Genomic DNA, 26,133 nt, shown 5'->3' with positions numbered 1-26,133 from the left:
TACAAGATGCACTGCAGCAACTCGGCAAGGCTTCTTCGACAGCACCTCCCAAACTCGCGACCTCTACCACCTAGAAAGACAAGGGCAGCAGGCGCGTGAGAACACCATGACCTCCAAATCACACGCCATCCTGATTTGGAAATATAGCGCCGTTCCTTCATCATCACTGGGTCAAAATCCTGGATCTCCCTCCCCAACAGTACTACTGGAGAACCTTTATCACAGGGACCACAGAACTTCAAGGCGGCGGCTCACCACCACCTTCTCAAAAGGCAATTAGGGATGGGCAATAAACGCTGGCCTTGAGAGCGACGCCCATATCCCAGGAACACATTTTTAAAAACTCGCTGCTGGTTACTTTGCCGGTGAAGTATTTACCAAGAGAAGACTAAAGAACAACACGTCATGTTGAAGTTTCTCATAGAAAAAACATAGAAACATAGAAAATAGGAGCAGGAGTAGGCCATCCGGCCCTTCGAGCCTGCACCACCATTCAATAAGATCATGGCTGATCATTCCCTCAGTACCCCGTGCCTGCTTTCTCTCCATACCCCTTGATCCCTTTAGCCGCAAGGGCCATATCTAACTCCCTCTTGAATATATCCAATGAACTGGCATCAACAACTCTCTGCGATAGGTTAACAACTCTCTGAGTGAAGACATTCCTCCTCATCTCAGTCTTAAATGGCTTACCCCTTATCCTAAGACTATGTCCTCTGGTTCTGGACTTCCCCAACATCGGGAACATTCTTCCTGCATCTAACCTGTCCAATCCCGTCAGAATTTTATATGTTTCTGAGATCCCCTCTCATCCTTCTAAACTCCAGTGACTACAGGCCCAGTCAATCCAGTCTCTCCTCATATGTCAGTCCCGTCATCCCGGGAATCAGTCTGGTGAACCTTCGCTGCACTCCCTCAACAGCAAGAACGTCCTTCCTTAGATTAGGAGACCAAAACTGAATACAATATTCAGGCCCTGTACAACTGCAGTAAGACTTCCCTGCTCCTATACTCAAATCCCCTAGCTATGAAGGCCAACATACCATTTGCCTTCTTCACCGCCTGCTGTACCTGCATGCCAACTTTCAATGACTGATGTACCATGACACCCAGGTCTCGCTGCACCTCCCCTTTTCCTAATCTGCCGCCATTCAGATAATATTCTGTCTTCATGTTTTTATCCCCAAAGTGGATAACCTCACATTTATCCACATTATACTGCATCTGCCATGTATTTGCCCACTTGCCTAACCTGTCCAAGTCACCCTGCAGCCTCTTAGCGTCCTCCTCACAGACTTACAAGACTGATAAAAAAAATTTTTTTATCCAATTTGTAACCTCTGCTCAGCCCAACACATTCAGCCCAAGTCAATCATTGTACTCCATTGTATTCAAACATCTCAAAGCTTTTCACACAATTAATTGCTTTTTTTGAGCGCAATGACTGTTTTTTTAATGATAAAAATCATCAGATTGGATACTTAAGGCCTTCCCAACTCCCTCCTCTACGGACCTCCACTTGTGTCAGGTACGGTTTCCCCAAAACAAAAGGGGCAGCTGACCTGTTCCCACCACTGGAATGCAAAGACGTCCCTATGATTTAATTCCCCAGGTAACTAAGCTCTGCTCCATTCATCTTCCTAACATAGGGTTATTCACTGGCATTTTGTTCAGGGTCACAATATGTATCATAGAATGGTTACAGCATGGAAGGTATTTCGGCCCGTCGAGCGCGTACCGGCTCTCTGCAAGAGCACCTCAGCTAATCCCACTCCGCCACCCTTTCCCCTTGGCCCTGAAAATTTATTTTCTTTCAGGTATTTTTTCCAATTCCTTTTTGAAAGCCATGATTGAGTCTGCCTCCACCAGCCTTTCAGGCAGTGCATTCCAGATCCCAACCACTCACTGAGTAAAAAAAGTATCTTGCTCATTCACATCCCAGCTTCAGCAACGTCTCAGAGCTGCCGGGCTGCATGGGAGGCCCAAAATACAAATGGAGCAGTACGCTTGCTAAGTATGCAAGTGGACTCCCAGTGGCTTAGTGAAACCATCGAAGCCAGAACCTTGCTGTATGGGGAATGGAGGGGACATAAAATCTTGTCGCACACAGGCAATAAATTAATAGATTGAATTGTGAGAACCCTACCATGGGATTAGAGCGTTGAAAAAATACTGCATGCTTCATTTTGGGGAAATGGAAAATAATTTATTCTGTGGTGAATCTGCATTGCTTTTGCTTGTCAGCAGATATCCCTGATGCAGGTACTTCCTGAAACATACTTTCCTCTCATCAGAGACACTTTCAAAAAGGATTTTGATAAATTTGTATTTTATGGTTGGTTGGCATGATCGGGCCAAATCCTGGTACACTGAGATGGTTGTCTTCTCTCAAATGTTGTAATAACGGGTAAACCGCCCCGCTTGTTGCTCACAACGAGATGATGAATGCATGTTCTTTCTTTAAAAATTACAAGCTGTTATGAGGTTGACCTTTTTTACGCAATGAGTGGTTAGGATCTGGAATACACTGAATGATAGGATACTGGAAACACAATCAATACAGGTGGAGCGTCCGAAATCCGAGGCTGTTCTGGATTTCGGGTATTTCCAAATTTCAGAACGTCTTTCCGACGTCTTGAAGCGGGCGGGGATCCGGGCAGCGGCCGAGGTCTGATGGCAGTGCCCGAGGTCTGATGGCAGCGCCCGAGGGGTGGTGGGCGAGGTCCGGGGGCAGCGGCTGAGGCAGCGCCCGAGGGGTGGTGGGCGAGGTCCGGGGGCAGCGGCTGAGGCGGGCAGGGGTCTGGGGTGGTGAGCGAGGTCCGGGGGCAGCGGCTGAGGTGGGCAGGGGTCTGGGGTGGCGACCAAGGTCTGCGACGACCGAGGTCCGGGGGCAGCGGCTGAGGCAGCGCCCGAGGGGTGGTGGGCGAGGTCCGGGGTCAGCGGCTGAGGTGGGCAGGGGTCTGGGGTGGCGACCAAGGTCTGCGACGACCGAGGTCCGGGGCAGCGGCCGAGACCTGGGGTGGATCCGGATTTTGGAACATTTTGGGGATTCCGGACGACCCCGCCACGGATCGGCCCGGTGTCTGGAACATTCCGAATTTCGGAACTCCGGATTTTGGAAGCTCAACCTGTAGTAACCTTCAAAAAGGGAATTGATGATGGATAAATACTTGAATTGAGAAAAAATTGCAGGGATCTGGGGAAAGAACGGGGGAGTGGGACTAACTGCTCCTCGAAAGAGCCAGCGCAAACATGATGGCCCGAATAGCCTCTTTCTGTGCTGCACTAGTATAGAAGTTGGCAAGAGATTTCAGAAACAAGCTTCACCTACTGGCCAAAACCTAAAATTACATTGTTACACACAACTGTTCATTCTGTTTATATAGGCAGTTTCAATGTTAAATGTAGACATAGAAGCGCAACCAAAAATTGGGAGAGGAAGTTGTGGAGGAAATACATGCTTACACTAAATTTTTAACAAAAATAGCCCAGATACTCATTGGAAAGCTCACATGTAGATTAACCACTTGGGTGAGGTAGAGGGCATCAGTGCCCATGGAACCATATGCCGTCAAGTGTCTTCAGGAAGAGGAGGGAGGGAGAGAGAAAATTGGAAGAGAGAAGGGGGAAAAAAATCAAAGGGTGATCTCAAATGCTTTTTACCCAATTCTCCGAAGCTGTCATACTCATTGAGGTGCTCTTTCAAGTGTGCAGCTATGTGGTCGCAGAATTCCTCCATCGTCTTCCCCACATAGACACAACCTTCCCACTCACAGGGTAGCACCAGCTCCAAGTACTTGATGCTCTTTCCAGGGGCCATCTTCCAACGGGAGCCCACTGGGATCATGCCACCAATGAAGATGTTCTTATCGCCACCTGCTGTAGAAGATGGATAAATGAACAAGATTTTCCAGAATGGTCGAAAAAACCTTTGCCAACTCAATAAATTATTTTTTTGGAAAACTCAAAAAAAAAACCCTCAAAAGCAGCTCTCATTCTCCTCATCGTCCCTACACAAAATCTAAATGTGCATTTGGGGCAGTCGCTGGAATATTTTCCTACAACGGCAGCTTGTAGCAAAGGTAAAACCAGATTGGTTGAGGACGCCGGATAATTAGGGAAAGTAAGGCCGCGTTTCTGGGAAATCAGGAACAATCTTCCAATAACATTCGGAGAGATTTAGCTTCAAACACTTGCAGTAAGAGAATCTCAGAGGGTTTGCTACATTAAAACAATATATTGATGGGAATGAAAAACATTGTAAAGAAAAAAGCTTGCATTTATTTTGCACTTTTCAGGACCACCGGCCGTCCCAAAACGCTTTACAGCGAATAAAGTATTTTTTGGAGTGTGGTCACTGCTGTAATGTGGGAAACGCGGCAGCCAACTTGAGTACAGCAAGCTCCCACAAACAGCAATGTGATAATGACCACATTATCTTTAAGTGATATTGATTGAGGGATAAATATTGGCCAGGACACCGGGGATAACTCCCCTGCTCTCCTTCGAAATAGTGCCATGGGATCTTTTACAACCACCTGAGAGTGCAGACGGTGCCTCAGATTAACAGCACATCCAAAAGACGGTACCTCTGACAGTGCAGTATTTGGTACTGGTCCTGCCCTGTGAGCACTGCACTGGAGTGTCAGCCTAGATTTGTGTGCTCAAGTCTCTGGAGTGGGATTTGAACCCACAACCTTCTGACTCACAGGTGAGTGTGCTATCAACTGAGCCACGGCTGACATGAGTAAGATGCTACTTTTGGGACTAAATTAAATTACAGGAAAGGTCACTTCAAGTATTGTAACGTTCAAAATGATAAATGCTTACATTTATGCAATGCCTCAAAGTGCTTCATACAATAAATTACTTTAAAAAAAAATTATATGGGCAAGCACAGCAGCATCAACAATGTCCCACAAACCCATGACATGAGGAACCAGTCAATCTGCTTTGTTTTGGTTGAGGACGGAATGGAAGAGGAGCAGTGAGTCCTCCCGAACAGTGTCGTGGGATCCGTTCCATTGACATGAACTACTGATTCAGTCAGCTTAATCTCTCATCTAAAGGATAGCACCTCAGATTTAGCATCTAATGACTTCTGCGCAGATCAGAAAAGGGTTGGAAACAGCATACCAAGAGGTCAGTTCTGAGCCCGCTTTGGCTCTTGTATGTGCAAGACAATTTGGATGACAGTGCAACATTGGAATTGGATGCTAACACTAAAATAGGGGTTTGGTAAACAAACAGTGTGGAGGACAAAAGCTAAAGACTGCGGAAGCTGGAAATCTGAAATAAAAACAGAAAAGGCTGGAAATACTCAGCCGGTCAGGCAGCATCTGTGGAGAGAGAAGCAAGAGTTAACGCTTCAAGCCGATGATCTTTCATCAGTGAGGAGGACAGACTGGTTCACGGAATAGGCAGCGAGGTGACAGAAGCAATTTAACGTGCAGGAGTGTGACGTGACCAGGAACAAAAGTATAGACTCAATGGAAACATTGAACGATGTCGATGAACAGAGACCTTGAGGTCTAATTCTGATATCTAACTCTGGCCATTTTAATCGTCAACTATTGTTAGCTGTGCCTTCAGCTGCCAAGACCCCAAGCTCGGGAAATCCCTCCCTAAACCTCTTTCCTCCTTTGAAACACTCCTTAAAACCTACCTTTTAGACCAAGCTTTTGATCACCTGCCCTAATATCGCCTCATGTAGCCTGGTGTCAAATTCTGTTTGATAACACCCCTGTGAGTTGCCTCGGGACCTTTTACTATGTTAAAGGCTCCATTGTAAATATAAGTTGTTGGTTTTGATTGAGTGAGGTGGAGGACAGCAGCGAGAGATCATCAATTCAAAACAGTCACCAAGAGAGTGAGGAGAGTGGTTAGGAGAGATATCTTTACACAGGATTGTTGGAGCATGCAATGTTTTGTCACAGCGAGTAGTGGAGGCAGAAACGACTGCATCTTTTGAAGCAAAGATAAATATTTGCAGCAGAGTGAGATACATGGGGAGAGGCGATGGGGAAAGGAGGGCAGTGGGATTGGTTGCAGATTGCTCTAGCAACGAGCCAGCAGTCATGATGGGCTGAATGGCTTCCTTTATGTGCGAAAACTTCTACAGTTCTAATGCAGCTCTCCCTCCGTACTACATTGGAGCATCAAGCCTCGATTAGTTACTCAAATACTGAAGTGGGGCTTGAACCCATAATCTTTGACTCAAAAGCAAGAATACGTCCACTGAACAAAGCCGATAATTATTTTAAATAGGGTTTCTTTCCCTCCTTCCTAAAACACTTCAGAAGTGATATATCCATTATCTTGGCCAATATTTATCCCTCAACCAACATCACTAAAAACAGATTATCTGATCATTATCACATTGCTGTTTGTGGGAGCTTGCTGTGCATAAATTGGCTCAGTTTAGAAACATAGAAAATAGGTGCAGGAGTATGCCATTCGGCCCTTCGAGCCTGCACCACCATTCAATAAGATCATGGCTGATCATTCACCTCAGTAACCCTTTCCTGCTTTCTCTCCATACCCCTTGATCCCTTTAGCCGAAAGGGCCATATCTAACTCTCTCTTGAATATATCCAATGAACTGGCATCAACAACTCTCTGCGGTAGAGAATTCCACAGCTTAACAACTCTCTGAGTAAAGAAGTTTCTCCTCATCTCAGTCCTAAATGGCTTACCCCTTATCCTTAGACTGTGACCCCTGGTTCTGGACTTCCCCAACATCAGGAACATTCTTCCTGCATCTAACCTGTCCAATCCCATCAGAATTTTATATGTTTCTATGAGATCCCCTCTCATTCTTCTAAACTCCAGTGAATACAGGCTCAGTCAATCCAGTCTCTCCTCATATGTCAGTCCTGCCATCCCGGGAATCAGTCTGGTGAACCTTCGCTGCACTCCCTCAATAGCAAGAACGTCCTTCCTCAGATTAGGAGACCAAAACTGAACACAATATTCCAGGTGAGGCCTCACCAAGGCCCTGTACAGTAAGGCAGTAAAACCTCCCTGCTCCTATACTCAAATCCCCTAGCTATGAAGGCCAACATGCCATTTGCCTTCTTCACCGCCTGCTGTACCTGCATGCCAACTTTCAATGACTGATGTACCATGACACCCAGGTCTCGTTGCACCTCCCCTTTTCCTAATCTGCCGCCATTCAGATAACATATTGCCTTCATGTTTTTGCCACCAAAGTGGATAACCTCACATTTATCCACATGATACTGCATCAGCCATGCATTTGCTCACTCACCTAACCTATCCAAGTCACCCTGCAGCCTCTTAGCATCCTCCTCACAGCTCACACCGCCACCCATCTGCAAACTTGGAGATATTACACTCGATTCCTTCATCTAAATCATTGATGTATATTGTAAATAGCTGGGGACCCAACACTGAGCCCTGCGGTACCCCACTAGTCACTGCCTGCCATTCTGAAAAGGACTCATTTATACTACACTACAAAAGTACTTTATTGTCTGTACAGTGCCTGGGGACTCCCCGAGGGCTTGAAAGGCACTATATAAATGCAAGTCTTTCTTTCTTTTCATTAAAGAAACTTTAAAAAAAGGGAGCATGTTCCTTTCAGATTGTGGGATTTTTGTTCTTATGGAACAGGTATGCAGGAAGTGTGCACCAGAGCTACCAGGAATGAGGGACACAGGGAGTGAAATGGTCCACTCCATTGGGGTCAACCTCCCTTTCTTCCACCAAATTCTTGGCCAGCGTAACATTTTCTACTTTTGACAGATAGCCCATGCTTCCTTCCCCCTCTGCTGTAACCATTCACACCTCCTCTGGACACGGTCCTTTGTTTTACTAATCTCTCACCTCCTTTTGCCTTGTACCATTATCACTTCTGCCAGTTAATCATCGCCTTCCCTCCACCCAATGACAGAACACTCCTTTTTTTCTTTGCCTGTCCTTCCTTTTCCGTTGTTTATAATTTGTAACATCTTCCAGTTCTGATAGTCATCAACCCCGAAATTTCTCTCTCCAGAGGCTGCCTGACCTGTTGGGCGTTTCCAGCATTTTATCACGATTCTAATTCCAATCATGACCCTGGACCCAATCCATGATCCTAAATCTGAAATGAATGTGACCCTAATCCTAAAATCAAATCCTGATCCTAATTCTAAATCAAATCCTGAACCTAATCCTAAAATCAAACGATGACCCTAATCCCACGTGCTAGTCAGAGTAGAAATAGCAGGATAGCCTAGATGAATATGTGGTGTGAGGAATGGTGCAAAAGGGAGGGATTCAAATTTCTGGGACATTGGAACCAGTTCTGGGGGAAGTGGGACCAGTACAAAACGGACAGTCTGCACCTGGGCAGGACTGGAACCAATGTCCTGGGGCAGTGTTTGCTAGTGCTGTTCGGGAGGAGTTAAATTAACACGGCAGGGGGATGGGAATCTATGCAGGCAGACAGAGGGAAATAAAATGGAGGCAGAAGCAAAAGATAGAAAGGAGAATAGTAAAAGTGGAGGGAGGGCAGAGAAACCTAAGGCAAAAAACAAAAAGGGCCACATTACAGCAAAATTCTAAAGGGGCAAAGTGTGTTAAAAAGACAAGCCTGAAGGCAGTTAACGGATACGATGTAATTGGCATCATGGAGACATGGTTCCAGGGAGACCAAGGCTGGGAACTCAACATCCAGGGGTATTCAACATTTAGCAAGGATTGGCAGAGAGGAAAAGGAGGCGGGGTGGCATTGCTGGTTAAAGAGGAAATTAATGCAATAGTAAGGAAGGTCATTAGCTTGGATGATGTGGAATTGGTATGGGTGGAGCTGCGGAATTCCAAAGGGCAGACCACCAAACAGTAGAAGTGAGGTTGGAGACAGCATCAAACAAGAAATAAGGGATATGTGCAATAAAGGTACAGCAGTTATCATGGACGACTTTAATCTGCATATTGATTGAGCTAACCAAACTGGTAGCAATGCGGTGGAGGAGGATTTCCTGGAATGTATTAGGGATGGTTTTCGAGGCCAATATGTCGAGGAACCAACTAGAGAGCTGGCCATTCTAGACTGGGTGATGTGTAATGAGAAGGGGCTAATTAGCAATCTTGTTGTGCGAGGCCTCTTGGGGAAGAGTGACCATAATATGGTAGAATTCTTTATTCAGATGGAGAGTGACACAATTAATTCGGAAACTAGGGTCCTGAACTTAAGGAAAGGTAACTTCGACGGTATGAGGCGTGAATTGGCTAGAATAGACTGGCAAAGGATACTCAAAGGGTTGACGATGGATAAGCAGTGGCAAACATTTAAAGATCTCATGGATGAACTTCAGCAATTGTACATCCCTGTCTGGAGTAAAAATAAAACGGGGAAGGTGGCTCAACCATGGCTAACAAGGGAAATTAAGGATAGTGTTAAAGCCAAGGAAGAGGCATATAAATTGACTAGAAAAAGTAACAAACCTGAGGATTGGGAGAAATTTAGAATTCAACAGAGGAGGACGAAGGGTTTAATTAAGAGGGGGAAAATAGAGTACGAGAAGAAGCTTGCAGGAACATAAAAACTGACTGCAAAAGCTTCTATAGATATGTGAAGAGAAAAAGATTAGTGAAGATAAACGTAGGTCCTTTGCAGTCGGATTCAGGTGAATTTATAATGGGGAACAAAGAAATGGTAGACCAATTGAACAAATACTTCGGTTCTGTCTTCACAAAGGAAGACACAAATAACCTTCCGAATGTACTAGGGGACAGTGGGTCTAGTGAGAAGGAGGAACTGAAGGATATCCTTATTAGGTGGGAAATTGTGTTAGGGAAATTGATGGGATTGAAGGCCGATAAATCCCTGGGGCCTGATAGTCTGCATCCCAGAGTACTTAAGGAAGTGGCCCTAGAAATAGTGGATGCATTGGTGGTCATTTTCCAACAGTGTATCGACTCTGGATCAGTTCCTATGGACTGGGGAGTAGCTAATGTAACACCACTTTTAAAAAAGGAGAGAAAAGGGGTAATTATAGACCGGTTAGCCTGACATCAGTAGTGGGGAAAATGTTGGAATCAATCATTAAGGATGAAATAGCAACGCATTTGGAAAGCAGTGACAGGATCGGTCCAAGTCAGCATGGATTTATGAAAGGGAAATCATGCTTGATGAATCTTGTGGAATTTTTTGAGGATGTAATTAGTAGAGTGGACAAGGGAGAACCAGTGGATGTGGTGTATTTGGACTTTCAAAATGCTTTTGACAAGGTCCCGCACAAGAGATTGGTGTGCAAAATTAAAGCGTATTGGGGGTAATGTACTGACGTGGATAGAGAACTGGTTGGCAGACAGGAAGCAGAGAGTCGGGATAAACGGGTCCTTTTCAGAATGGCAGGCAGTGACTAGTGGAGTGCCGCAGGGCTCAGTGCTGGGACCCCAGCTATTTATAATATATATTAACAATTTGGATGAAGGGATTGAGTGTAATATCTCCAAGTTTGCGGATGACACTAAACTGGGTGGCGGTGTGAGCTGTGAGGGGGACGCCAAGAGGCTGAAGGGTGACTTGGACAGGTTAGGTGAGTGGGCAAATGCATGGCAGATGAAGTATAATGTGGATAAATGTGAGGTTATCCACTTTGGTGGTAAAAACAGAGAGACAGACTATTATCTGAATGGTGACAGATTAGGAAAAGGGAAGGTGCAATGAGACCTGGGTGTCATTGTACATCAGTCATTGAAGGTTGGCATGCAGGTACAGCAGGCGGTTAAGAAAGCAAATGGCATGTTGGCCTTCATAGCGAGGGGATTTGAGTATAGGGGCAGGGAGGTGTTACTACAGTTGTACAGGGCCTTGGTGAGGCCACACCTGGAGTATTGTGGACAGTTTTGGTCTCCTAACTTGAGGAAGGACATTCTTGCTATTGAGGGAGTGCAGCGAAGATTCACCAGACTGATTCCCGGGATGGCGGGACTGACATATCAAGAAAGATTGGATCAACTGGGCTTGTATTCACTGGAGTTCAGAAGAATGAGAGGGGACCTCGTAGAAACGTTTAAAATTCTGATGGGTTTAGACAGGTTAGATGCAGAAAGAATGTTCCCGATGTTGGGGAAATTGCAGAACCAGGGGTCACAGTCTGAGGATAAGGGGTAAGCCATTTAGGACCGAGATGAGGAGAAACTTCTTCACCCAGAGAGTGGTGAACCTGTGGAATTCTCTACCACAGAAAGTAGTTGATGCCAGTTCACTAAATATATTCAAGAGGGAGTTAGATATGGCCCTTACGGCTAAAGGGATCAAGGGTATGGCGAGAAAGCAGGAAAGGGGTACTGAGGTGAATGATCAGTCATGAACTTATTGAATGGTGGTGCAGGCTCGAAGGGCCGAATGGCCTACTCCTGCTCCTATTTTCTGTTTCTAATCTTAAATCACATGATCCTAATCCTAAACTTTAACCCAGTTACTGATCCTAAACCGTGGATTGAAGGCTTCCCTCCCTGAGCGGGCCCGGGCCCGGGGCTCTGACACTCACCGGGCGGGCCGGCCGGACTGCTCGCCGCCTCTCCGCGCTCCCACCGCACCGGCCGTCACTGTGGCAACCCGGCGAGCCCACTCACCGAGCGCTGGGGGGGTGTCAGCCCCTCCCCCAGTGTCCGGGTACAGGCCCTCACCGCGCGCGCTCGGGACAGTCCACTTCTCCCACCCCCGGCGACAAGTCTTTCCCGCCCGCCGCCGTCACTGCTGCTGCTGCTGCTTACCCTCGCATTTACCGCCTTAATGACGTCCGCCAACCCCGCCACGCCCATTGGTCGGCTCTGCTCGGTTCTTCTACGCACGCGCGAAGCGCCGCCAGTTGAGCCTCTCGCAGCCGGGTATTTCACCCAATGGGGAGGCGGCACATTGCCACGCACGACGTGGCCCATTGAAGCAATGAGGGCGCCATCTTTGTGAGGGGCAAAACAAGTTGCAGCTTTTTGAAGGGATCGTTCCTTACAAGAACTGCTTCAAAGAGTTCAAAAGTATTAATTTTTGACATTTGAATATAAAACTAGCCCCAGCAAAACAGACTAGCTGTACATTTATTTCATTGTTAGTGGGACTTTGCTGTGTGCAAGCTACTTTCAAAAGAAGTTTATTGGTTGTGAAACACCTTGGGCCATCCTGAAGACATTTGTAAATTCAAGTTCTTTATTTTAACATTTGGCAATCTGTATTTATTAATGGGAGATTCTGAGTTCCACTGTTTCCACCAGGTGATGTTTTTTAGGTCAGGTACAGCACAGCAAGCTGCAGGCTAAATTAACTGAAGGCAGAAAACTGCTGGAAATATACAGATCGACCAGCATCTCAAAAGGAAATCATGTATTTTCCCATTTCAAATGTCTCATTTAAACGTTGAACACAAAATCCAGGCTGACACTTCAGTTCAGTAGTGAGGCAGTGGCTGGTACATTTCCTACATTACCACAGTAACTAGATTTCAAAAATACTTTGCGTTCTGAGGTCGTGAAAGGCGCCATAAAAATTATAGGCTTTCTTTTCATTGTTGCGTCAAAACTTCTCCAATAGCATCTTTCCAAGATCCAACCCTACATCAAATTCCAACTGATCCAATACTCTGCCCCTACATCCTGTCCTGTTTGCCATCACAACTGTTCAAGTTGACCACCACTGACTCACTATCTAATTCAAAATCCTTGCCATAGTTTCTAAATCACTGCGATGGCCCCATTCCAGTCCTACCTCTGCAATCTCCTTCGGGCTCTTAGTCAGATATCCAGAAATACCACAAGCGCTGCCTCCGCAAGATCCTGCAAATCCACTGGCAGGATACACGCACTAGCGTTAGTGCTCTAGTCCAGTCCACCATCCCCAGCATTGAAGCACTGACCACACTCGACCAGCTCCGTTGGGTAGACCACATTGTCTGCATGCCTGACACGAGACTCCCTAAAGCAAGCGCTCTTCTCGGAACTCCTACATGGCAGGCAAGCCCCAGGTGGGCAGAGGAAATGTTTCAAGGACACCCTCAAAGTCTCTTTGATAAAATGCAACATCCCCACTGGCACCTGGGAATCCCTGGCCCAAGACCGCCCTAAGTGGGGGGGTGGGGGAGTACCTCGAGTCTCCTCGCCGAGAGCATGCAAAAAACAAGCGCAGGCAGCGGAAGGAGCGTGCGGCAAACCAGACTCCCCCCCCCCCCCCCCACCCTTTCCTTCAACCACTGTCTACCCCACCTGTGACAGAGACTGTAATTCCCGTATTGGATGTTCAGTCACCTGAAAACTCACTTTTAGAGTGGAAGCAAGTCTTCCTCGATTGCGAGGGACTGCCTATAATGATGATATCCAATATCCATTCCCCAATATTCCTGACAGCGGCAGATCTTTCAGACATCTCAGCCTTACTCTCTGGAACTCTCTAAATCTCTTTAATTTGATTTTTTATCTCCCCATTTTTAAAAGGTTCATTTTCCACTGTGTATTCGGTCATCTCTTGTATCTCTTTTACTAACGCTCAGCATCCACTCTCTCTAATGTGGTGTTTTGGCACATTTTCTGAAAGGCATAATGATGATAGAGTTGCTTCCAACATTTTCTGTTTTTAATTTCAGATTTACCCTTTTTAGAATAAATACACCTCCCACTCTGCCTTAGCCCCAACTGCCAAAGAATGACACCAACATGAAATAAAAACGTGCAATTATACAGCACCTTTCTCAATGTCCTGAAGCATTTCAGTCAATATTGTACTTTACTGTTGTCACTTTTCTGGAAAAAATGTGGAAGCCAATTTGCAAACAGCATCATCATCATCGTAGGCAGTTCCTCAAAATCGAGGAAGACTTGCTTCCACTCTAAAAGTGAGTTCTCAGGTGAGTGTACAGTCCAATATGGGAATTACAGTCTCTGTCGCAGGAGGGACTGTCATTGAAGGGAAGGGGAGGGTGGGACAGGTTTGCCGCACGCTCCTTCCGCTGTCTGCGCTTGTTTTCTGCATGGTCTCAGTGACAAGACTCGAGGTGCTCAGTCCCCTCCCGGATGCTCTTCCTCCACTTAGAGTGGTCTTTGGGCCAGGGACTCCCAGGTGCCAGTGGGGATGTTGCATTTTATCAGGGAGGCTTTGAGGGTGTCCTTGAAACGTTTCCTCTGCCCACCTGGGGCTTGCCTGCCATGTAGGAGTTCCGAATAAAGTGCTTACTTTGGGAGTCTCGTGTCGGGCATGTGGACGATGTGGCCTGCCCAGCGGAACTGGTCGAGTGTGGTCAGTGCTTCGCACTGGGGATGTTGGCCTGATCGAGGACACTGACGTTGGTGCAAACAGCAACGTGATAATGACCAGATAATCCATTGGGGATGATTACTGACCAGTCACTGAAAGGACCTAGCTCATGTGAAGTGGTCAGCAATAAGGTTATTCCTTTTCCAGCTCATGTCATTCAACTTATAGCAGTTGTAGGTTTAAAATTAAAACATTTAAGAATATCAGTCGGCTTCACTTCACATTCACGACGTTGAAATATGCATTTTACACCTCCCTCCTGGCACTGCGAGTGAGGCACTCTGCATCTGAGCTTGTATGCAGAGCTGAAGGTCCCAGGTTCAATCGCAGCAGGTGCTGAGTTGGGCAAGCTCAGTCAGGGTAGCACTTGGGATTATAACAATTGGGTACAACCTTGGAGACGGTGCAACAAAGGTTCACTAGATTGATTCCTGGGATGAGAGGGCAGTCGTATGATGAGAGATTGTGTAGAATGGGCCGATACTCTCTGGAGTTTAGAAGAATGAGAGGTGATCTCATTGAAATATACAAGATTCTGAAAGGGATTGACAGGGTAGGTGCTGAGAGGTTGTTTCCCTGGGCTGGAGTGTCTCGAACTAGGGGAGGTACAGTCTCAGGATAAGGGGTTGGCCATTTAAGACAGAGATGAGGAATTTCTTCACTCAGAGGGTTCTGAATATTTGGAATTCTCTGCCCAAGAGGGGTGTGGATGCTGAGTCTCTGAATATATTCAAGGCTGAGATTGATAGATTTTTGGAGTCTCGGGGAATCCAGGGCTATGGAGATCGGGCAGGAAAGTGGAGTTGAGGGCGATGATCAGCCATGGTCTTATTGACTGGCGGAGCAGGCTCGAGGGGCCGAATGGCCTACTGCTCCTATTTCTTAAGTTCTTATGTTCTAATGAGAAAAAAAAAATCTGCTGCCATTCCCGATTTCTATGCAATGCTGGAAGGCTCACGTGTACTATGTGTATCAGATGAGGAGAGGGCAGGGATTGGATCAGATACCCCGCCAAGGCTTATTGCCTGGGCTATTTCCCCGGGCTGGAGAGTCTGGAGTGAGGGGTCAGACAGTCTCAGAATAAGAGGTTAGGCAGTGAGGACAAAGATGAGGAGGAATTTCTTCACTCAGAGGGTTGTGAATCTTTGGAATTCTCTACCCCAAAGGGTTGTGGAGGCTCAGTCATTGAATATATTCAAGACAGAGATAGATAGATATTTTGGGCACTAAGGGAATCAAGGGATATGGGGATCGGCCAGGAAAGTAGAGTTGAGGTAGAAGTTCAGCCATGATCTTATTGACTGGGGGAACAGGCTCAAGGGGCCATGTGGCCTACTCCTGCTCCTATGTTCAATGATAGAGAATGAGAAGATTGGCAATAAAAATGCATTTACGTCTATTGCCATTTTTTTTTTACACAAAACCGGTAAGTGAAATGATCTTGCATTCCAGCCAGTTGTTCTTTAGTGAAGATAACTTATTGCTGAAGGTTTCCTGTCAGTTGGGCGACATATATTGCTCTCTTTCATTAGTGTAAGTGTTTGGCAGCTGTTAGTTGTTACTCTGAGCAATCCCTTAGTAACTGAAGAAAATAAGTAAAATATACATAACTGTGTGTGTGTAGGGAAAAAGTAGCAGAAGAGACACGGCTCTAGATTCTCAGACAGGTGTTACCTTACCACCTGGGATAGTTAACACTGCTGGATGATCGGCAGTTTTAAAATCAATCCGATTAAAAGAATCTAGGCTACAGAATGAGAAAGAGACACAGAGTGCAAAAGGGCAGATAAAGCAAGACATGTACACAGACAGAAGACACACGGCGGGATAGTCAGCAGCTACACTGACTGATTCACAAATCCAACATATTTTAACTGATGTTATGAAGTACCACAGAATCAGGGATACATTTATTTTTAAATCGTGGCGCACTTCAAGTCTGATTTTTTTTTCTTTATGATTTAATTTTTAAAAATTGTTCATTTTAAACTGCTAGTATTACAGTCAAGACAAGACTCTGCTGTGTTCACCATCATACCTCCTGAGCTGGGAAATCTGTGGAGTCGATCCAACTGAATGCGGAATGGGATTTTGGTGCTGCGCAGTCACAAAAGTCTGGAGCGGATTAACACCAATCCAGAGTGGAGTGGACGGTTTATTCCACTGTGTAAAGCCACTGAACATCAAGTCACAGTTTATTTTGCGTTGGTTGTTCCTGATGTTTGGAAGGTGGATAGGAGGGGAAACTTTTCTTTTTTAGGGGGGGGATTCTCTTTAGTAGCTGTACATCTGTTGTTGGGGCTGTTGGGTTTGCTGCGTCTGAATCTGAACCTGCTGCTGCTGCTGCTGTTGTTGTTGTTGCTGTGCCGGTGCTGGCTGAGGCTGGAGGATGTGGTGAGTGCCGTCAGCGGCTTGGGGCACGGCCCTCCAGGTCATGGTGTGCTGCTGTTCAGTCAACGGGCTGTCCACGGGGGCGATGGAGTTGACGAAGGTGGTCAAGTTCATGGACTGGGCGAGGGAGTGGGCCTGTGGTGTGGGGGCGGAGGAGGAGGCTGTCACACCCTGCGCCTCGATCTGGATCTCCATCGGCCGGCTGTGCACCACGGCGGAGCCGCTGATGGAGTCGAAGCTGACCGTCAGGATAGAGTCGAGCTGCATCTGCCGATCTTGCAGCGTCAGGTTGGTCACCGTGATGGGCTGCAGGTTGGTGAAGTGGGCGCCGGCCACCGTGCTGATGTTGGTCAGCCCGGCGGAGCTGGTTGCCGTGGTAGCATTTGAATCTCCAAGTGTCACAACCACCTAAAGCAAAAAAAATAGTAGTATACACAAATTGTACAACAGAAAGAGCTGCATTTATATAGTGCCTTTCACAACTTCAGGACACCGCAAGGCGCTTTACAGCCAATGAGGTTCTTTTGGAGTGTCGTCACTGTTGTAATGTAAGAAATGTAATGGGTGGATGTAAAAGAACCCATGGCACTATTTCGAAGAAGAGCAGGGGAGTTATCCCCGGTGTCCTGGCCAATATTTATCCCTCAGTCAACATAACAAAAACAGATTATCTGGTTAAACGAAAAGACTTGCATTTATATAGTGCTTTTCACAACCACCGGACGTCTCAAAGCACTTTGCAGCCAATAAAGTACTTTTGCAGCATAGTCACTGTTGTAATGTAGGAAACGCGGCAGCCAATTTGCTCCCACGTAGTCACTGCACAGCAAGCTCCCACAAACAGCAATGTGATAATGATCAGATAATCTGTTCTTGTTATGTTGATTGAGGGATAAATATTGGCCAGGAACCGAGGATAACTCCCCAGCTCTTCTTCAAAATAGTGCCATGGGATCTTTTACGTGCACTTGAGAGAGCAGGCAGGGCCTCGGTTTAATATCTCATAATCTCATTGTTGTTTGTGGGAGCTTGCTGTGCAGTGACTACGTAACTACTTAATTGGCTCTAAAACTCTTTAGGACTTTGTCAGGTCTTGAAAGGCGCTATATAAATGCAAGTTTTGTCCTTTTTTTACCATCAGGGGAGCATATGCCGATATTACAGACTGATCCTAACCCGGTTTCTGCCATGATACCACACTGACCTGACTCATGTTCTGCACCGCTGAATCTGTCTCGTCCTCCACAGTTCCCGTGAAACCAGTCTCTTTATCCGTGTAAGAGTACATTGCCGCCTCTTCGGGAGCTGCTGCTGATTCATCATCATCTTCCTCGTCATCCTCCTCTTCCTCTTCCTCCTCCTCCTCCTCTTCCGTCTTTCGCTTCTTCCTTTGCCCTCGTTTCGATCTCTTCACCTGGCCCATTTCAGCAAGCTCGCACTCGTGTAAGATTATGTCCTGCTGCAACAAGGAAAGGGTAATAATAATAATAATTATTATTATAATTTATATAGCGCCTTTAACATAGTAATACATCCCAAGGCACTTAATATACGGTAATATACGGTGAAACATCAGCAACAGTGTGGGTTACTGAGTGTCCAAACCCCCCACACACACCAGGCAGCAAACAGTTCCAGCAGTCATAGAATGATAAAGCACAGGGGGAGGCCATTCAGCCCAACCTGCCTGTGCCGGCTCTTTGAAAGAGTTACCCAATTACTTCCACTCCCCCTTGCTCTTTCCTCGCAGCCCTGCAAATTTTCGCTTTTCAAGTATTTATCTAATTCCCTTTTGAACGTTCAACGGGGCAATCCATTCTGTAAGGAACCGGTTGAGACCGTTTGGGGAAATTGGGTGCTGAAGTGGCTGACTTTTCACTGTGGTGATCGGAGTTTGAATCCAGCCCTGACGATGGGAGCATCGTCTCTTCTTTCTGCCGGTTCCGTTCCGAGGGGCACGGACCCACAGCATGGAACGGGTACTAACTGGCAACCCCACTCAGATAAACCCGCAAAACGGCTGGTGTGGGAAATCAGGAGATCGTACAGGCTCAGTAGAGGGTGGAGCACATTGTTGCTGCTGAGGTAAAAAAGGGGGCTTCACTCTGGCTTCACCAGGCAGCAGAAACGAGGTGTTCTGTTCCCAGCAATAACAGCCTAGATCTTGAGGAGTACAAAAGTTTATACTTTGGAGGTTTATACTGTGGAGAGGCTTAGAATCAAAAATTTATCATTGTGTCCGTGCTGGCCGACCAAGAGCTACCCAGCCTAACCTCACTTTCCAGCTCTTGGTCTGTAGCTCTGTAGGTTACGGCACTTCAAGTGCACATCCAAGTACTTTTTAAATGTGGTAAGGATTTCAACCACCCCTTCAGGCAGTGAGTTTCAGACCCTCAACACCCTCTGGGTGAAAATATTGCTCCCCAACTACTGTCTAAACCTCCTACCACTTACTTTAATCTGTGTCCTCTGGTTGTTGACCCCTCTGCTAAGGGAAATAAGTCCTTCCTATCCACTCTATCTGGGCCCCACATAATTTTATACACCTCAATTAGGTCTCCCCTCAGCCTTCAAGGAAAACAAACCCAGCTTATCCAATCTTTCCTCATAGCTAAAATTCTCCAGTCCCGGCAACATCCTCGTAAATCTCCTCTGTTCCCTCTCTCGCACAATCATATCTTTCCTGTAATGTGGTGACCAGAACTGCATGCAGTACTCCAGCTGTGGCCTAACGACTGTTTTACCCAGCTTAAGCATAGCCTCCCTACTCTTATATTCTATGCCTCGGCAAGTATCCCGTATGAGTTCTTAACCACCTTATCTGTGCGTCCTGTTACCTTCAGGGATCTGTGGACATGCACTCCAAGGCCCCTTTGTTCCTCTACACTTCTCAGTGTCCTACCATTTAATGCGTATTCCTTTCTTTGCTGGTCCTCCTCAAATGCATTACCTCACACTTCTCTGGACTGAATTCCATTTGCCTCTGCTCTGCCCACCTGACCAATACATTGATATCTTCCTGCAGCCCGCAGCATTCTTCTTCATTATTAACCGCACGGCCAATTTTTGTAACATCTGCAAACTTCTTAATCATACCCCTTACATTGAAGTCTAAATCTTTGATATATACCACAAAAAGCAAGGGACCAAGTACTGAGCCCTGCGGAACCCCACTGGAAAAGCCTTCCAGTCACAGACACACCCTTCCACCATTACCCTTTGCTTCCTGCCTCTGAGCCAATTTTGAATCCAACTTGACACTTTGCCCTGGATCCCATGGGCTTTTAATTTTGTGAGCAATCTGCCATGTGGGACCTTATCAAAAGCCTTGCTAAAATCCATATATACTACATCAAACACATGCTAGAGTAGAGAAGGATAAGAGATTTGATAGAGGTGTTCAATGGTTTTGATAGAGTAAATAAGACACCCTTTCCAGCAGCAGAAGGGTCAGTAACCAGAGGACACAGATTTAAGGTGATTGGTAAAAGAACCAGAGGCATGAGGAAACATTCTTTTTAACTAGCGAGTGTTGTGACCTGGAGTGCACTAACTGAAAAGGTGGTGGAAGCAGATTCAATAGTAACATTCAAACGAGAACTGGATAAGTACTTGAAGGGAAAACATTTTCAGGGCTATGGGCAAAGAGCAGGGGAGTGGGACTAACTGGATAGCTCTACCAAAGTGCATGATGAGTCGAATGGCCTCCTTCTGTGCCGAATCATTCTATGATTCTAGCGCACAATCATGAATCGACAGCGATATTTCATGGTTAGAGTGGGCGTGTGGCTACTAACTTGCTGCACATTTCTAAATGTTACAAATCAGATCAATGATTTTCAAACTGGCTCCACGACACCATCAGATTTCTGCATTTGTTGACTTAGTGAAATCTTATTTCTGTTGCTGCCTACAAATAAAGACACGTTCCTGCAATGAAAGCATTGGTTTCATTTTGTAACAGGCACTGTCTTTCAGAAATGATCGAGTAGATTGGGCCGATATTCTCTGGAGTTTAGAAGAATGAGAGGTGATCTCATTAAGATTGTGAGGGGGATTGTCAGGGTAGATGCTGAGAGGTTGTTTCCCCTGGCTGGAGAGTCTAGAACCAGGGGGCACAGTCTCAGGGGTCAGCCATTTAAGACAGAGATGAGGAGGAATTTCTTCACTCAGAGGGTTGTGAATCTATGGACTTCTCTGCCCCAAAGGACTGTGGATGCTGAGTCATTGAGTGTATTCAAGGCTGAGATAGATAGATGTTTGGACTCTAGGGCAGGAAAGTGGAGTTGAGGTTGAAGATCAGCCATGAGCTTATTGAATGGCGGAGCAGGCCGGAGGGGCCGTACGGACTAATCCTGCTCCTAATTCTTCTGTCCTTATGCTAGGACAAGAGGTCCCTCGCTGCATGTCAGTATTTGTAATGGAACTCCAGAAGTGCCGAGTTTCAATTATGAACACCTCGATTAGATCGCCTCTTAATCTTTGCTGTTCTAAAGAAGAAGCTCATTGTCTCTTGTCCCTCAGCTTTCAAATCCTGCCCTCTATCACTAGAGCTTGTACTGATCTACAATGAAGCAAACTTGCTCCCTTACTCACACTATTGCAATGGAGGAACCAACAATGGTAGTGGTCGCTGGAAGCTGCTGTAATGCGCCAATTGGTATCCGATCATCCTGTGGTTGAATATTCTGTCCATATGACCATTTGGCGGAGTTTTTGCTCAATTCGTTCGGCTCTGTGATGACTGCATCACATGACTGTCACAATGCCGCACTGTAACTGTCACTATATCGCTCTATGACTCACTATATCGCACTGTGACTCACTATATCGCTCTGTGACTCACTATATCGCTCTGTGACTCACTATATCGCACTGTGACCGTCACTATATCGCTCTGTGACTCACTATATCGCTCTGTGACTCACTATATCGCTCTGTGACAGTCACTATATCACTCTGTGACTCACTATATCGCTCTGTGACTCACTATATCGCTCTGTGACTCACTATATCGCTCTGTGACCGTCACTATATCGCACTGTGACTCACTATATCGCTCTGTGACTCACTATATCGCTCTGTGACTCACTATATCGCTCTGTGACTCACTATATCGCTCTGTGACCGTCACTATATCGCTCTGTGACTCACTATATCGCACTGTGACTCACTATATCGCTCTGTGACTCACTATATCGCTCTGTGACCGTCACTATATCGCTCTGTGACCGTCACTATATCGCTCTGTAACCGTCACTATATCGCTCTGTGACTCACTATATCGCTCTGTGACCGTCACTATATCGCTCTGTGACCGTCACTATATCGCTCTGTGACCGTCACTATATCGCTCTGTGACCGTCACTATATCGCTCTGTGACCGTCACTATATCGCTCTGTGACTCACTATATCGCTCTGTGACCGTCACTATATCGCTCTGTGACTCACTATATCGCCATGTGACCGTCACTATATCGCTCTGTGACCGTCACTATATCGCTCTGTGACCGTCACTATATCGCACTGTGACTCACTATATCGCTCTGTGACCGTCACTATATCGCTCTGTGACCGTCACTATATCGCACTGTGACTCACTATATCGCTCTGTGACTCACTATATCGCTCTGTGACCGTCACTATATCGCTCTGTGACCGTCACTATATCGCTCTGTGACCGTCACTATATCGCTCTGTGACCGTCACTATATCGCTCTGTGACCGTCACTATATCGCTCTGTGACCGTCACTATATCGCTCTGTGATCGTCACTATATCGCTCTGTGACTCACTATATCGCTCTGTGACTCACTATATCGCTCTGTGACTCACTATATCGCTCTGTGACCGTCACTATATCGCTCTGTGATCGTCACTATATCGCTCTGTGACTCACTATATCGCTCTGTGACTCACTATATCGCTCTGTGACTCACTATATCGCTCTGTGACTCACTATATCGCTCTGTGACTCACTATATCGCTCTGTGACCGTCACTATATCGCTCTGTGACCGTCACTATATCGCTCTGTGACCGTCACTATATCGCTCTGTGACTCACTATATCGCTCTGTGACTCACTATATCGCTCTGTGACTCACTATATCGCTCTGTGACTCACTATATCGCTCTGTGACTCACTATATCGCTCTGTGACTCACTATATCGCTCTGTGACTCACTATATCGCTCTGTGACTCACTATATCGCTCTGTGACCGTCACTATATCGCTCTGTGACTCACTATATCGCTCTGTGACTCACTATATCGCTCTGTGACTCACTATATCGCTCTGTGACTCACTATATCGCTCTGTGACCGTCACTATATCGCACTGTGACTCACTATATCGCTCTGTGACTCACTATATCGCTCTGTGACTCACTATATCGCTCTGTGACCGTCACTATATCGCACTGTGACTCACTATATCGCTCTGTGACCGTCACTATATCGCTCTGTGACTCACTATATCGCTCTGTGACCGTCACTATATCGCTCTGTAACCGTCACTATATCGCTCTGTGACTCACTATATCGCTCTGTGACCGTCACTATATCGCTCTGTGACCGTCACTATATCGCTCTGTAACCGTCACTATATCGCTCTGTGACTCACTATATCGCTCTGTGACCGTCACTATATGGCTCTGTGACCGTCACTATATCGCTCTGTGACCGTCACTATATCGCTCTGTGACTCACTATATCGCTCTGTGACCGTCACTATATCGCTCTGTGACTCACTATATCGCTCTGTGACCGTCACTATATCGCTCTGTGACCGTCACTATATCACTCTGTGACTCACTATATCGCTCTGTGACTCACTATATCGCTCTGTGACTCACTATATCGCTCTGTGACTCACTATATCGCTCTGTGACTCACTATATCGCTCTGTGACTCACTATATCGCTCTGTGACTCACTATATCGCTCTGTGACTCACTATATCGCACTGTGACTCACTATATCGCTCTGTGACTCACTATATCGCTCTGTGACTCACTATATCGCTCTGTGACTCACTATATCGCTCTGTGACTCACTATATCGCACTGTGACCGTCACTATGTCGCACTGTGACTCACTATATCGCTCTGTGACTCACTATATCGCTCTGTGACCGTCACTATATCGCTCTGTGACCGTCACTATATCGCTTTGTGACTCACTATATCGCTCTGTGACCGTCACTATATCGCTCTGTGACCGTCACTATATCGCTCTGTGACCGTCACTATATCGCTCTGTGACTCACTATATCGCTCTGTGACCGTCACTATATCGCTCTGTGACCATCACTATATAGCTCTGTGACTCACTATATCGCTCTGTGACTCACTATATCGCTCTGTGACTCACTATATCGCTCTGTGACTCACTATATCGCTCTGTGACTCACTATATCGCTCTGTGACTCACTATATCGCTCTGTGACTCACTATATCGCACTGTGACTCACTATATCGCTCTGTGACTCACTATATCGCTCTGTGACCGTCACTATATCGCACTGTGACTCACTATATCGCTCTGTGACTCACTATATCGCACTGTGACTCACTATATCGCTCTGTGACTCACTATATCGCTCTGTGACTCACTATATTGCTCTGTGACCGTCACTATATCGCTCTGTGACTCACTATATCGCTCTGTGACCGTCACTATATCGCTCTGTGACCGTCACTATATCGCTCTGTGACTCACTATATCGCTCTGTGACCGTCACTATATCGCTCTGTGACCGTCACTATATCGCTCTGTGACTCACTATATCGCTCTGTGACCGTCACTATATCGCTCTGTGACCGTCACTATATCGCTCTGTGACCGTCACTATATCGCTCTGTGACTCACTATATCGCTCTGTGACTCACTATATCGCTCTGTGACCGTCACTATATCGCTCTGTGACCGTCACTATATCGGTCTGTGACTCACTATATCGCTCTGTGACTCACTATATCGCTCTGTGACTCACTATATCGCTCTGTGACTCACTATATCGCTCTGTGACCGTCACTATATCGCTCTGTGACTCACTATATCGCTCTGTGACTCACTATATCGCTCTGTGACCGTCACTATATCGCTCTGTGACTCACTATATCGCTCTGTGACCGTCACTATATCGCTCTGTGACCATCACTATATCGCTCTGTGACTCACTATATCGCTCTGTGACTCACTATATCGCTCTGTGACCGTCACTATATCGCTCTGTGACTCACTATATCGCTCTGTGACTCACTATATCGCACTGTGACTCACTATATCGCTCTGTGACTCACTATATCGCACTGTGACTCACTATATCGCACTGTGACTCACTATATCGCTCTGTGACCGTCACTATATCGCTCTGTGACTCACTATATCGCACTGTGACTCACTATATCGCACTGTGACTCACTATATCGCTCTGTGACTCACTATATCGCTCTGTGACCGTCACTATATCGCTCTGTGACCGTCACTATATCGCTCTGTGACTCACTATATCGCTCTGTGACTCACTATATCGCTCTGTGACTCACTATATCGCACTGTGACCGTCACTATATCGCTCTGTGACCGTCACTATATCGCTCTGTGACTCACTATATCGCACTGTGACTCACTATATCGCTCTGTGACTCACTATATCGCTCTGTGACCGTCACTATATCGCTCTGTGACTCACTATATCGCTCTGTGACCGTCACTATATCGCTCTGTGACCGTCACTATATCGCACTGTGACTCACTATATCGCTCTGTGACCGTCACTATATCGCTCTGTGACCGTCACTATATCGCTCTGTGACTCACTATATCGCTCTGTGACTCACTATATCGCTCTGTGACTCACTATATCGCACTGTGACTCACTATATCGCTCTGTGACCGTCACTATATCGCTCTGTGACTCACTATTTCGCTCTGTGACTCACTATATCGCTCTGTGACCGTCACTATTTCGCTCTGTGACCGTCACTATTTCGCTCTGTGACCGTCACTATATCGCTCTGTGACTGTCACTATATCGCTCTGTGACCGTCACTATATCGCTCTGTGACTCACTATATCGCACTGTGACTCACTATATCGCTCTGTGACCGTCACTATATCGCTCTGTGACTCACTATATCGCTCTGTGACTCACTATATCGCTCTGTGACCGTCACTATATCGCTCTGTGACCGTCACTATATCGCTCTGTGACTCACTATATCGCTCTGTGACTCACTATATCGCTCTGTGACCGTCACTATATCGCTCTGTGACTCACTATATCGCACTGTGACTCACTATATCGCTCTGTGACTCACTATATCGCACTGTGACTCACTATATCGCTCTGTGACCATCACTATATCGCTCTGTGACTCACTATATCGCTCTGTGACTCACTATATCGCACTGTGACTCACTATATCGCTCTGTGACTCACTATATCGCACTGTGACTCACTATATCGCACTGTGACTCACTA

General features: G+C 46.3%; 2 protein-coding genes across 8 annotated transcripts in view; both read right to left on the bottom strand.

Annotated features, from left to right (window-relative positions):
- Positions 1–11,612, bottom strand: part of LOC139275954 (histone H4 transcription factor) — a 45,862-nt gene extending 34,250 nt beyond the window's left edge. The window contains exons 1-2 of one of the 4 annotated variants that reach the window (XM_070893205.1): positions 11,590–11,612; positions 3,664–3,876 (exon numbers count right to left, since the gene is read on the bottom strand). In XM_070893205.1, the coding sequence (XP_070749306.1) occupies positions 3,664–3,847 (184 nt within the window). In that variant the 5' untranslated portion in view covers positions 3,848–3,876; positions 11,590–11,612. The other 3 variants (XM_070893201.1, XM_070893203.1, XM_070893204.1) reach the window with 3 other exon arrangements.
- A 4,530-nt stretch (positions 11,613–16,142) lies between these two features.
- The window catches only part of prdm15 (PR domain containing 15), a 134,337-nt gene continuing 124,346 nt past the window's right edge, over positions 16,143–26,133 (bottom strand). For 3 of the 4 annotated variants that reach the window (XM_070893197.1, XM_070893199.1, XM_070893200.1), the window contains 2 exons: positions 17,850–18,104; positions 16,143–17,053 (listed from right to left, as the gene is read on the bottom strand). In XM_070893197.1, coding sequence (XP_070749298.1) covers positions 16,529–17,053; positions 17,850–18,104 — 780 coding nt within the window. In that variant the 3' untranslated portion in view covers positions 16,143–16,528. The remainder of the gene's footprint in view (positions 17,054–17,849; positions 18,105–26,133) is intronic. The other variant, XM_070893198.1, reaches the window with a different exon arrangement.

This window comes from Pristiophorus japonicus, chromosome 11, assembly GCF_044704955.1.
Source record: "Pristiophorus japonicus isolate sPriJap1 chromosome 11, sPriJap1.hap1, whole genome shotgun sequence".
In the NCBI taxonomy this organism is placed as follows: Eukaryota; Metazoa; Chordata; class Chondrichthyes; family Pristiophoridae; genus Pristiophorus; species Pristiophorus japonicus.
Note: the sequence above shows the minus strand (reverse complement) of the source record. Positions and strands in the feature narration are given on the sequence as shown.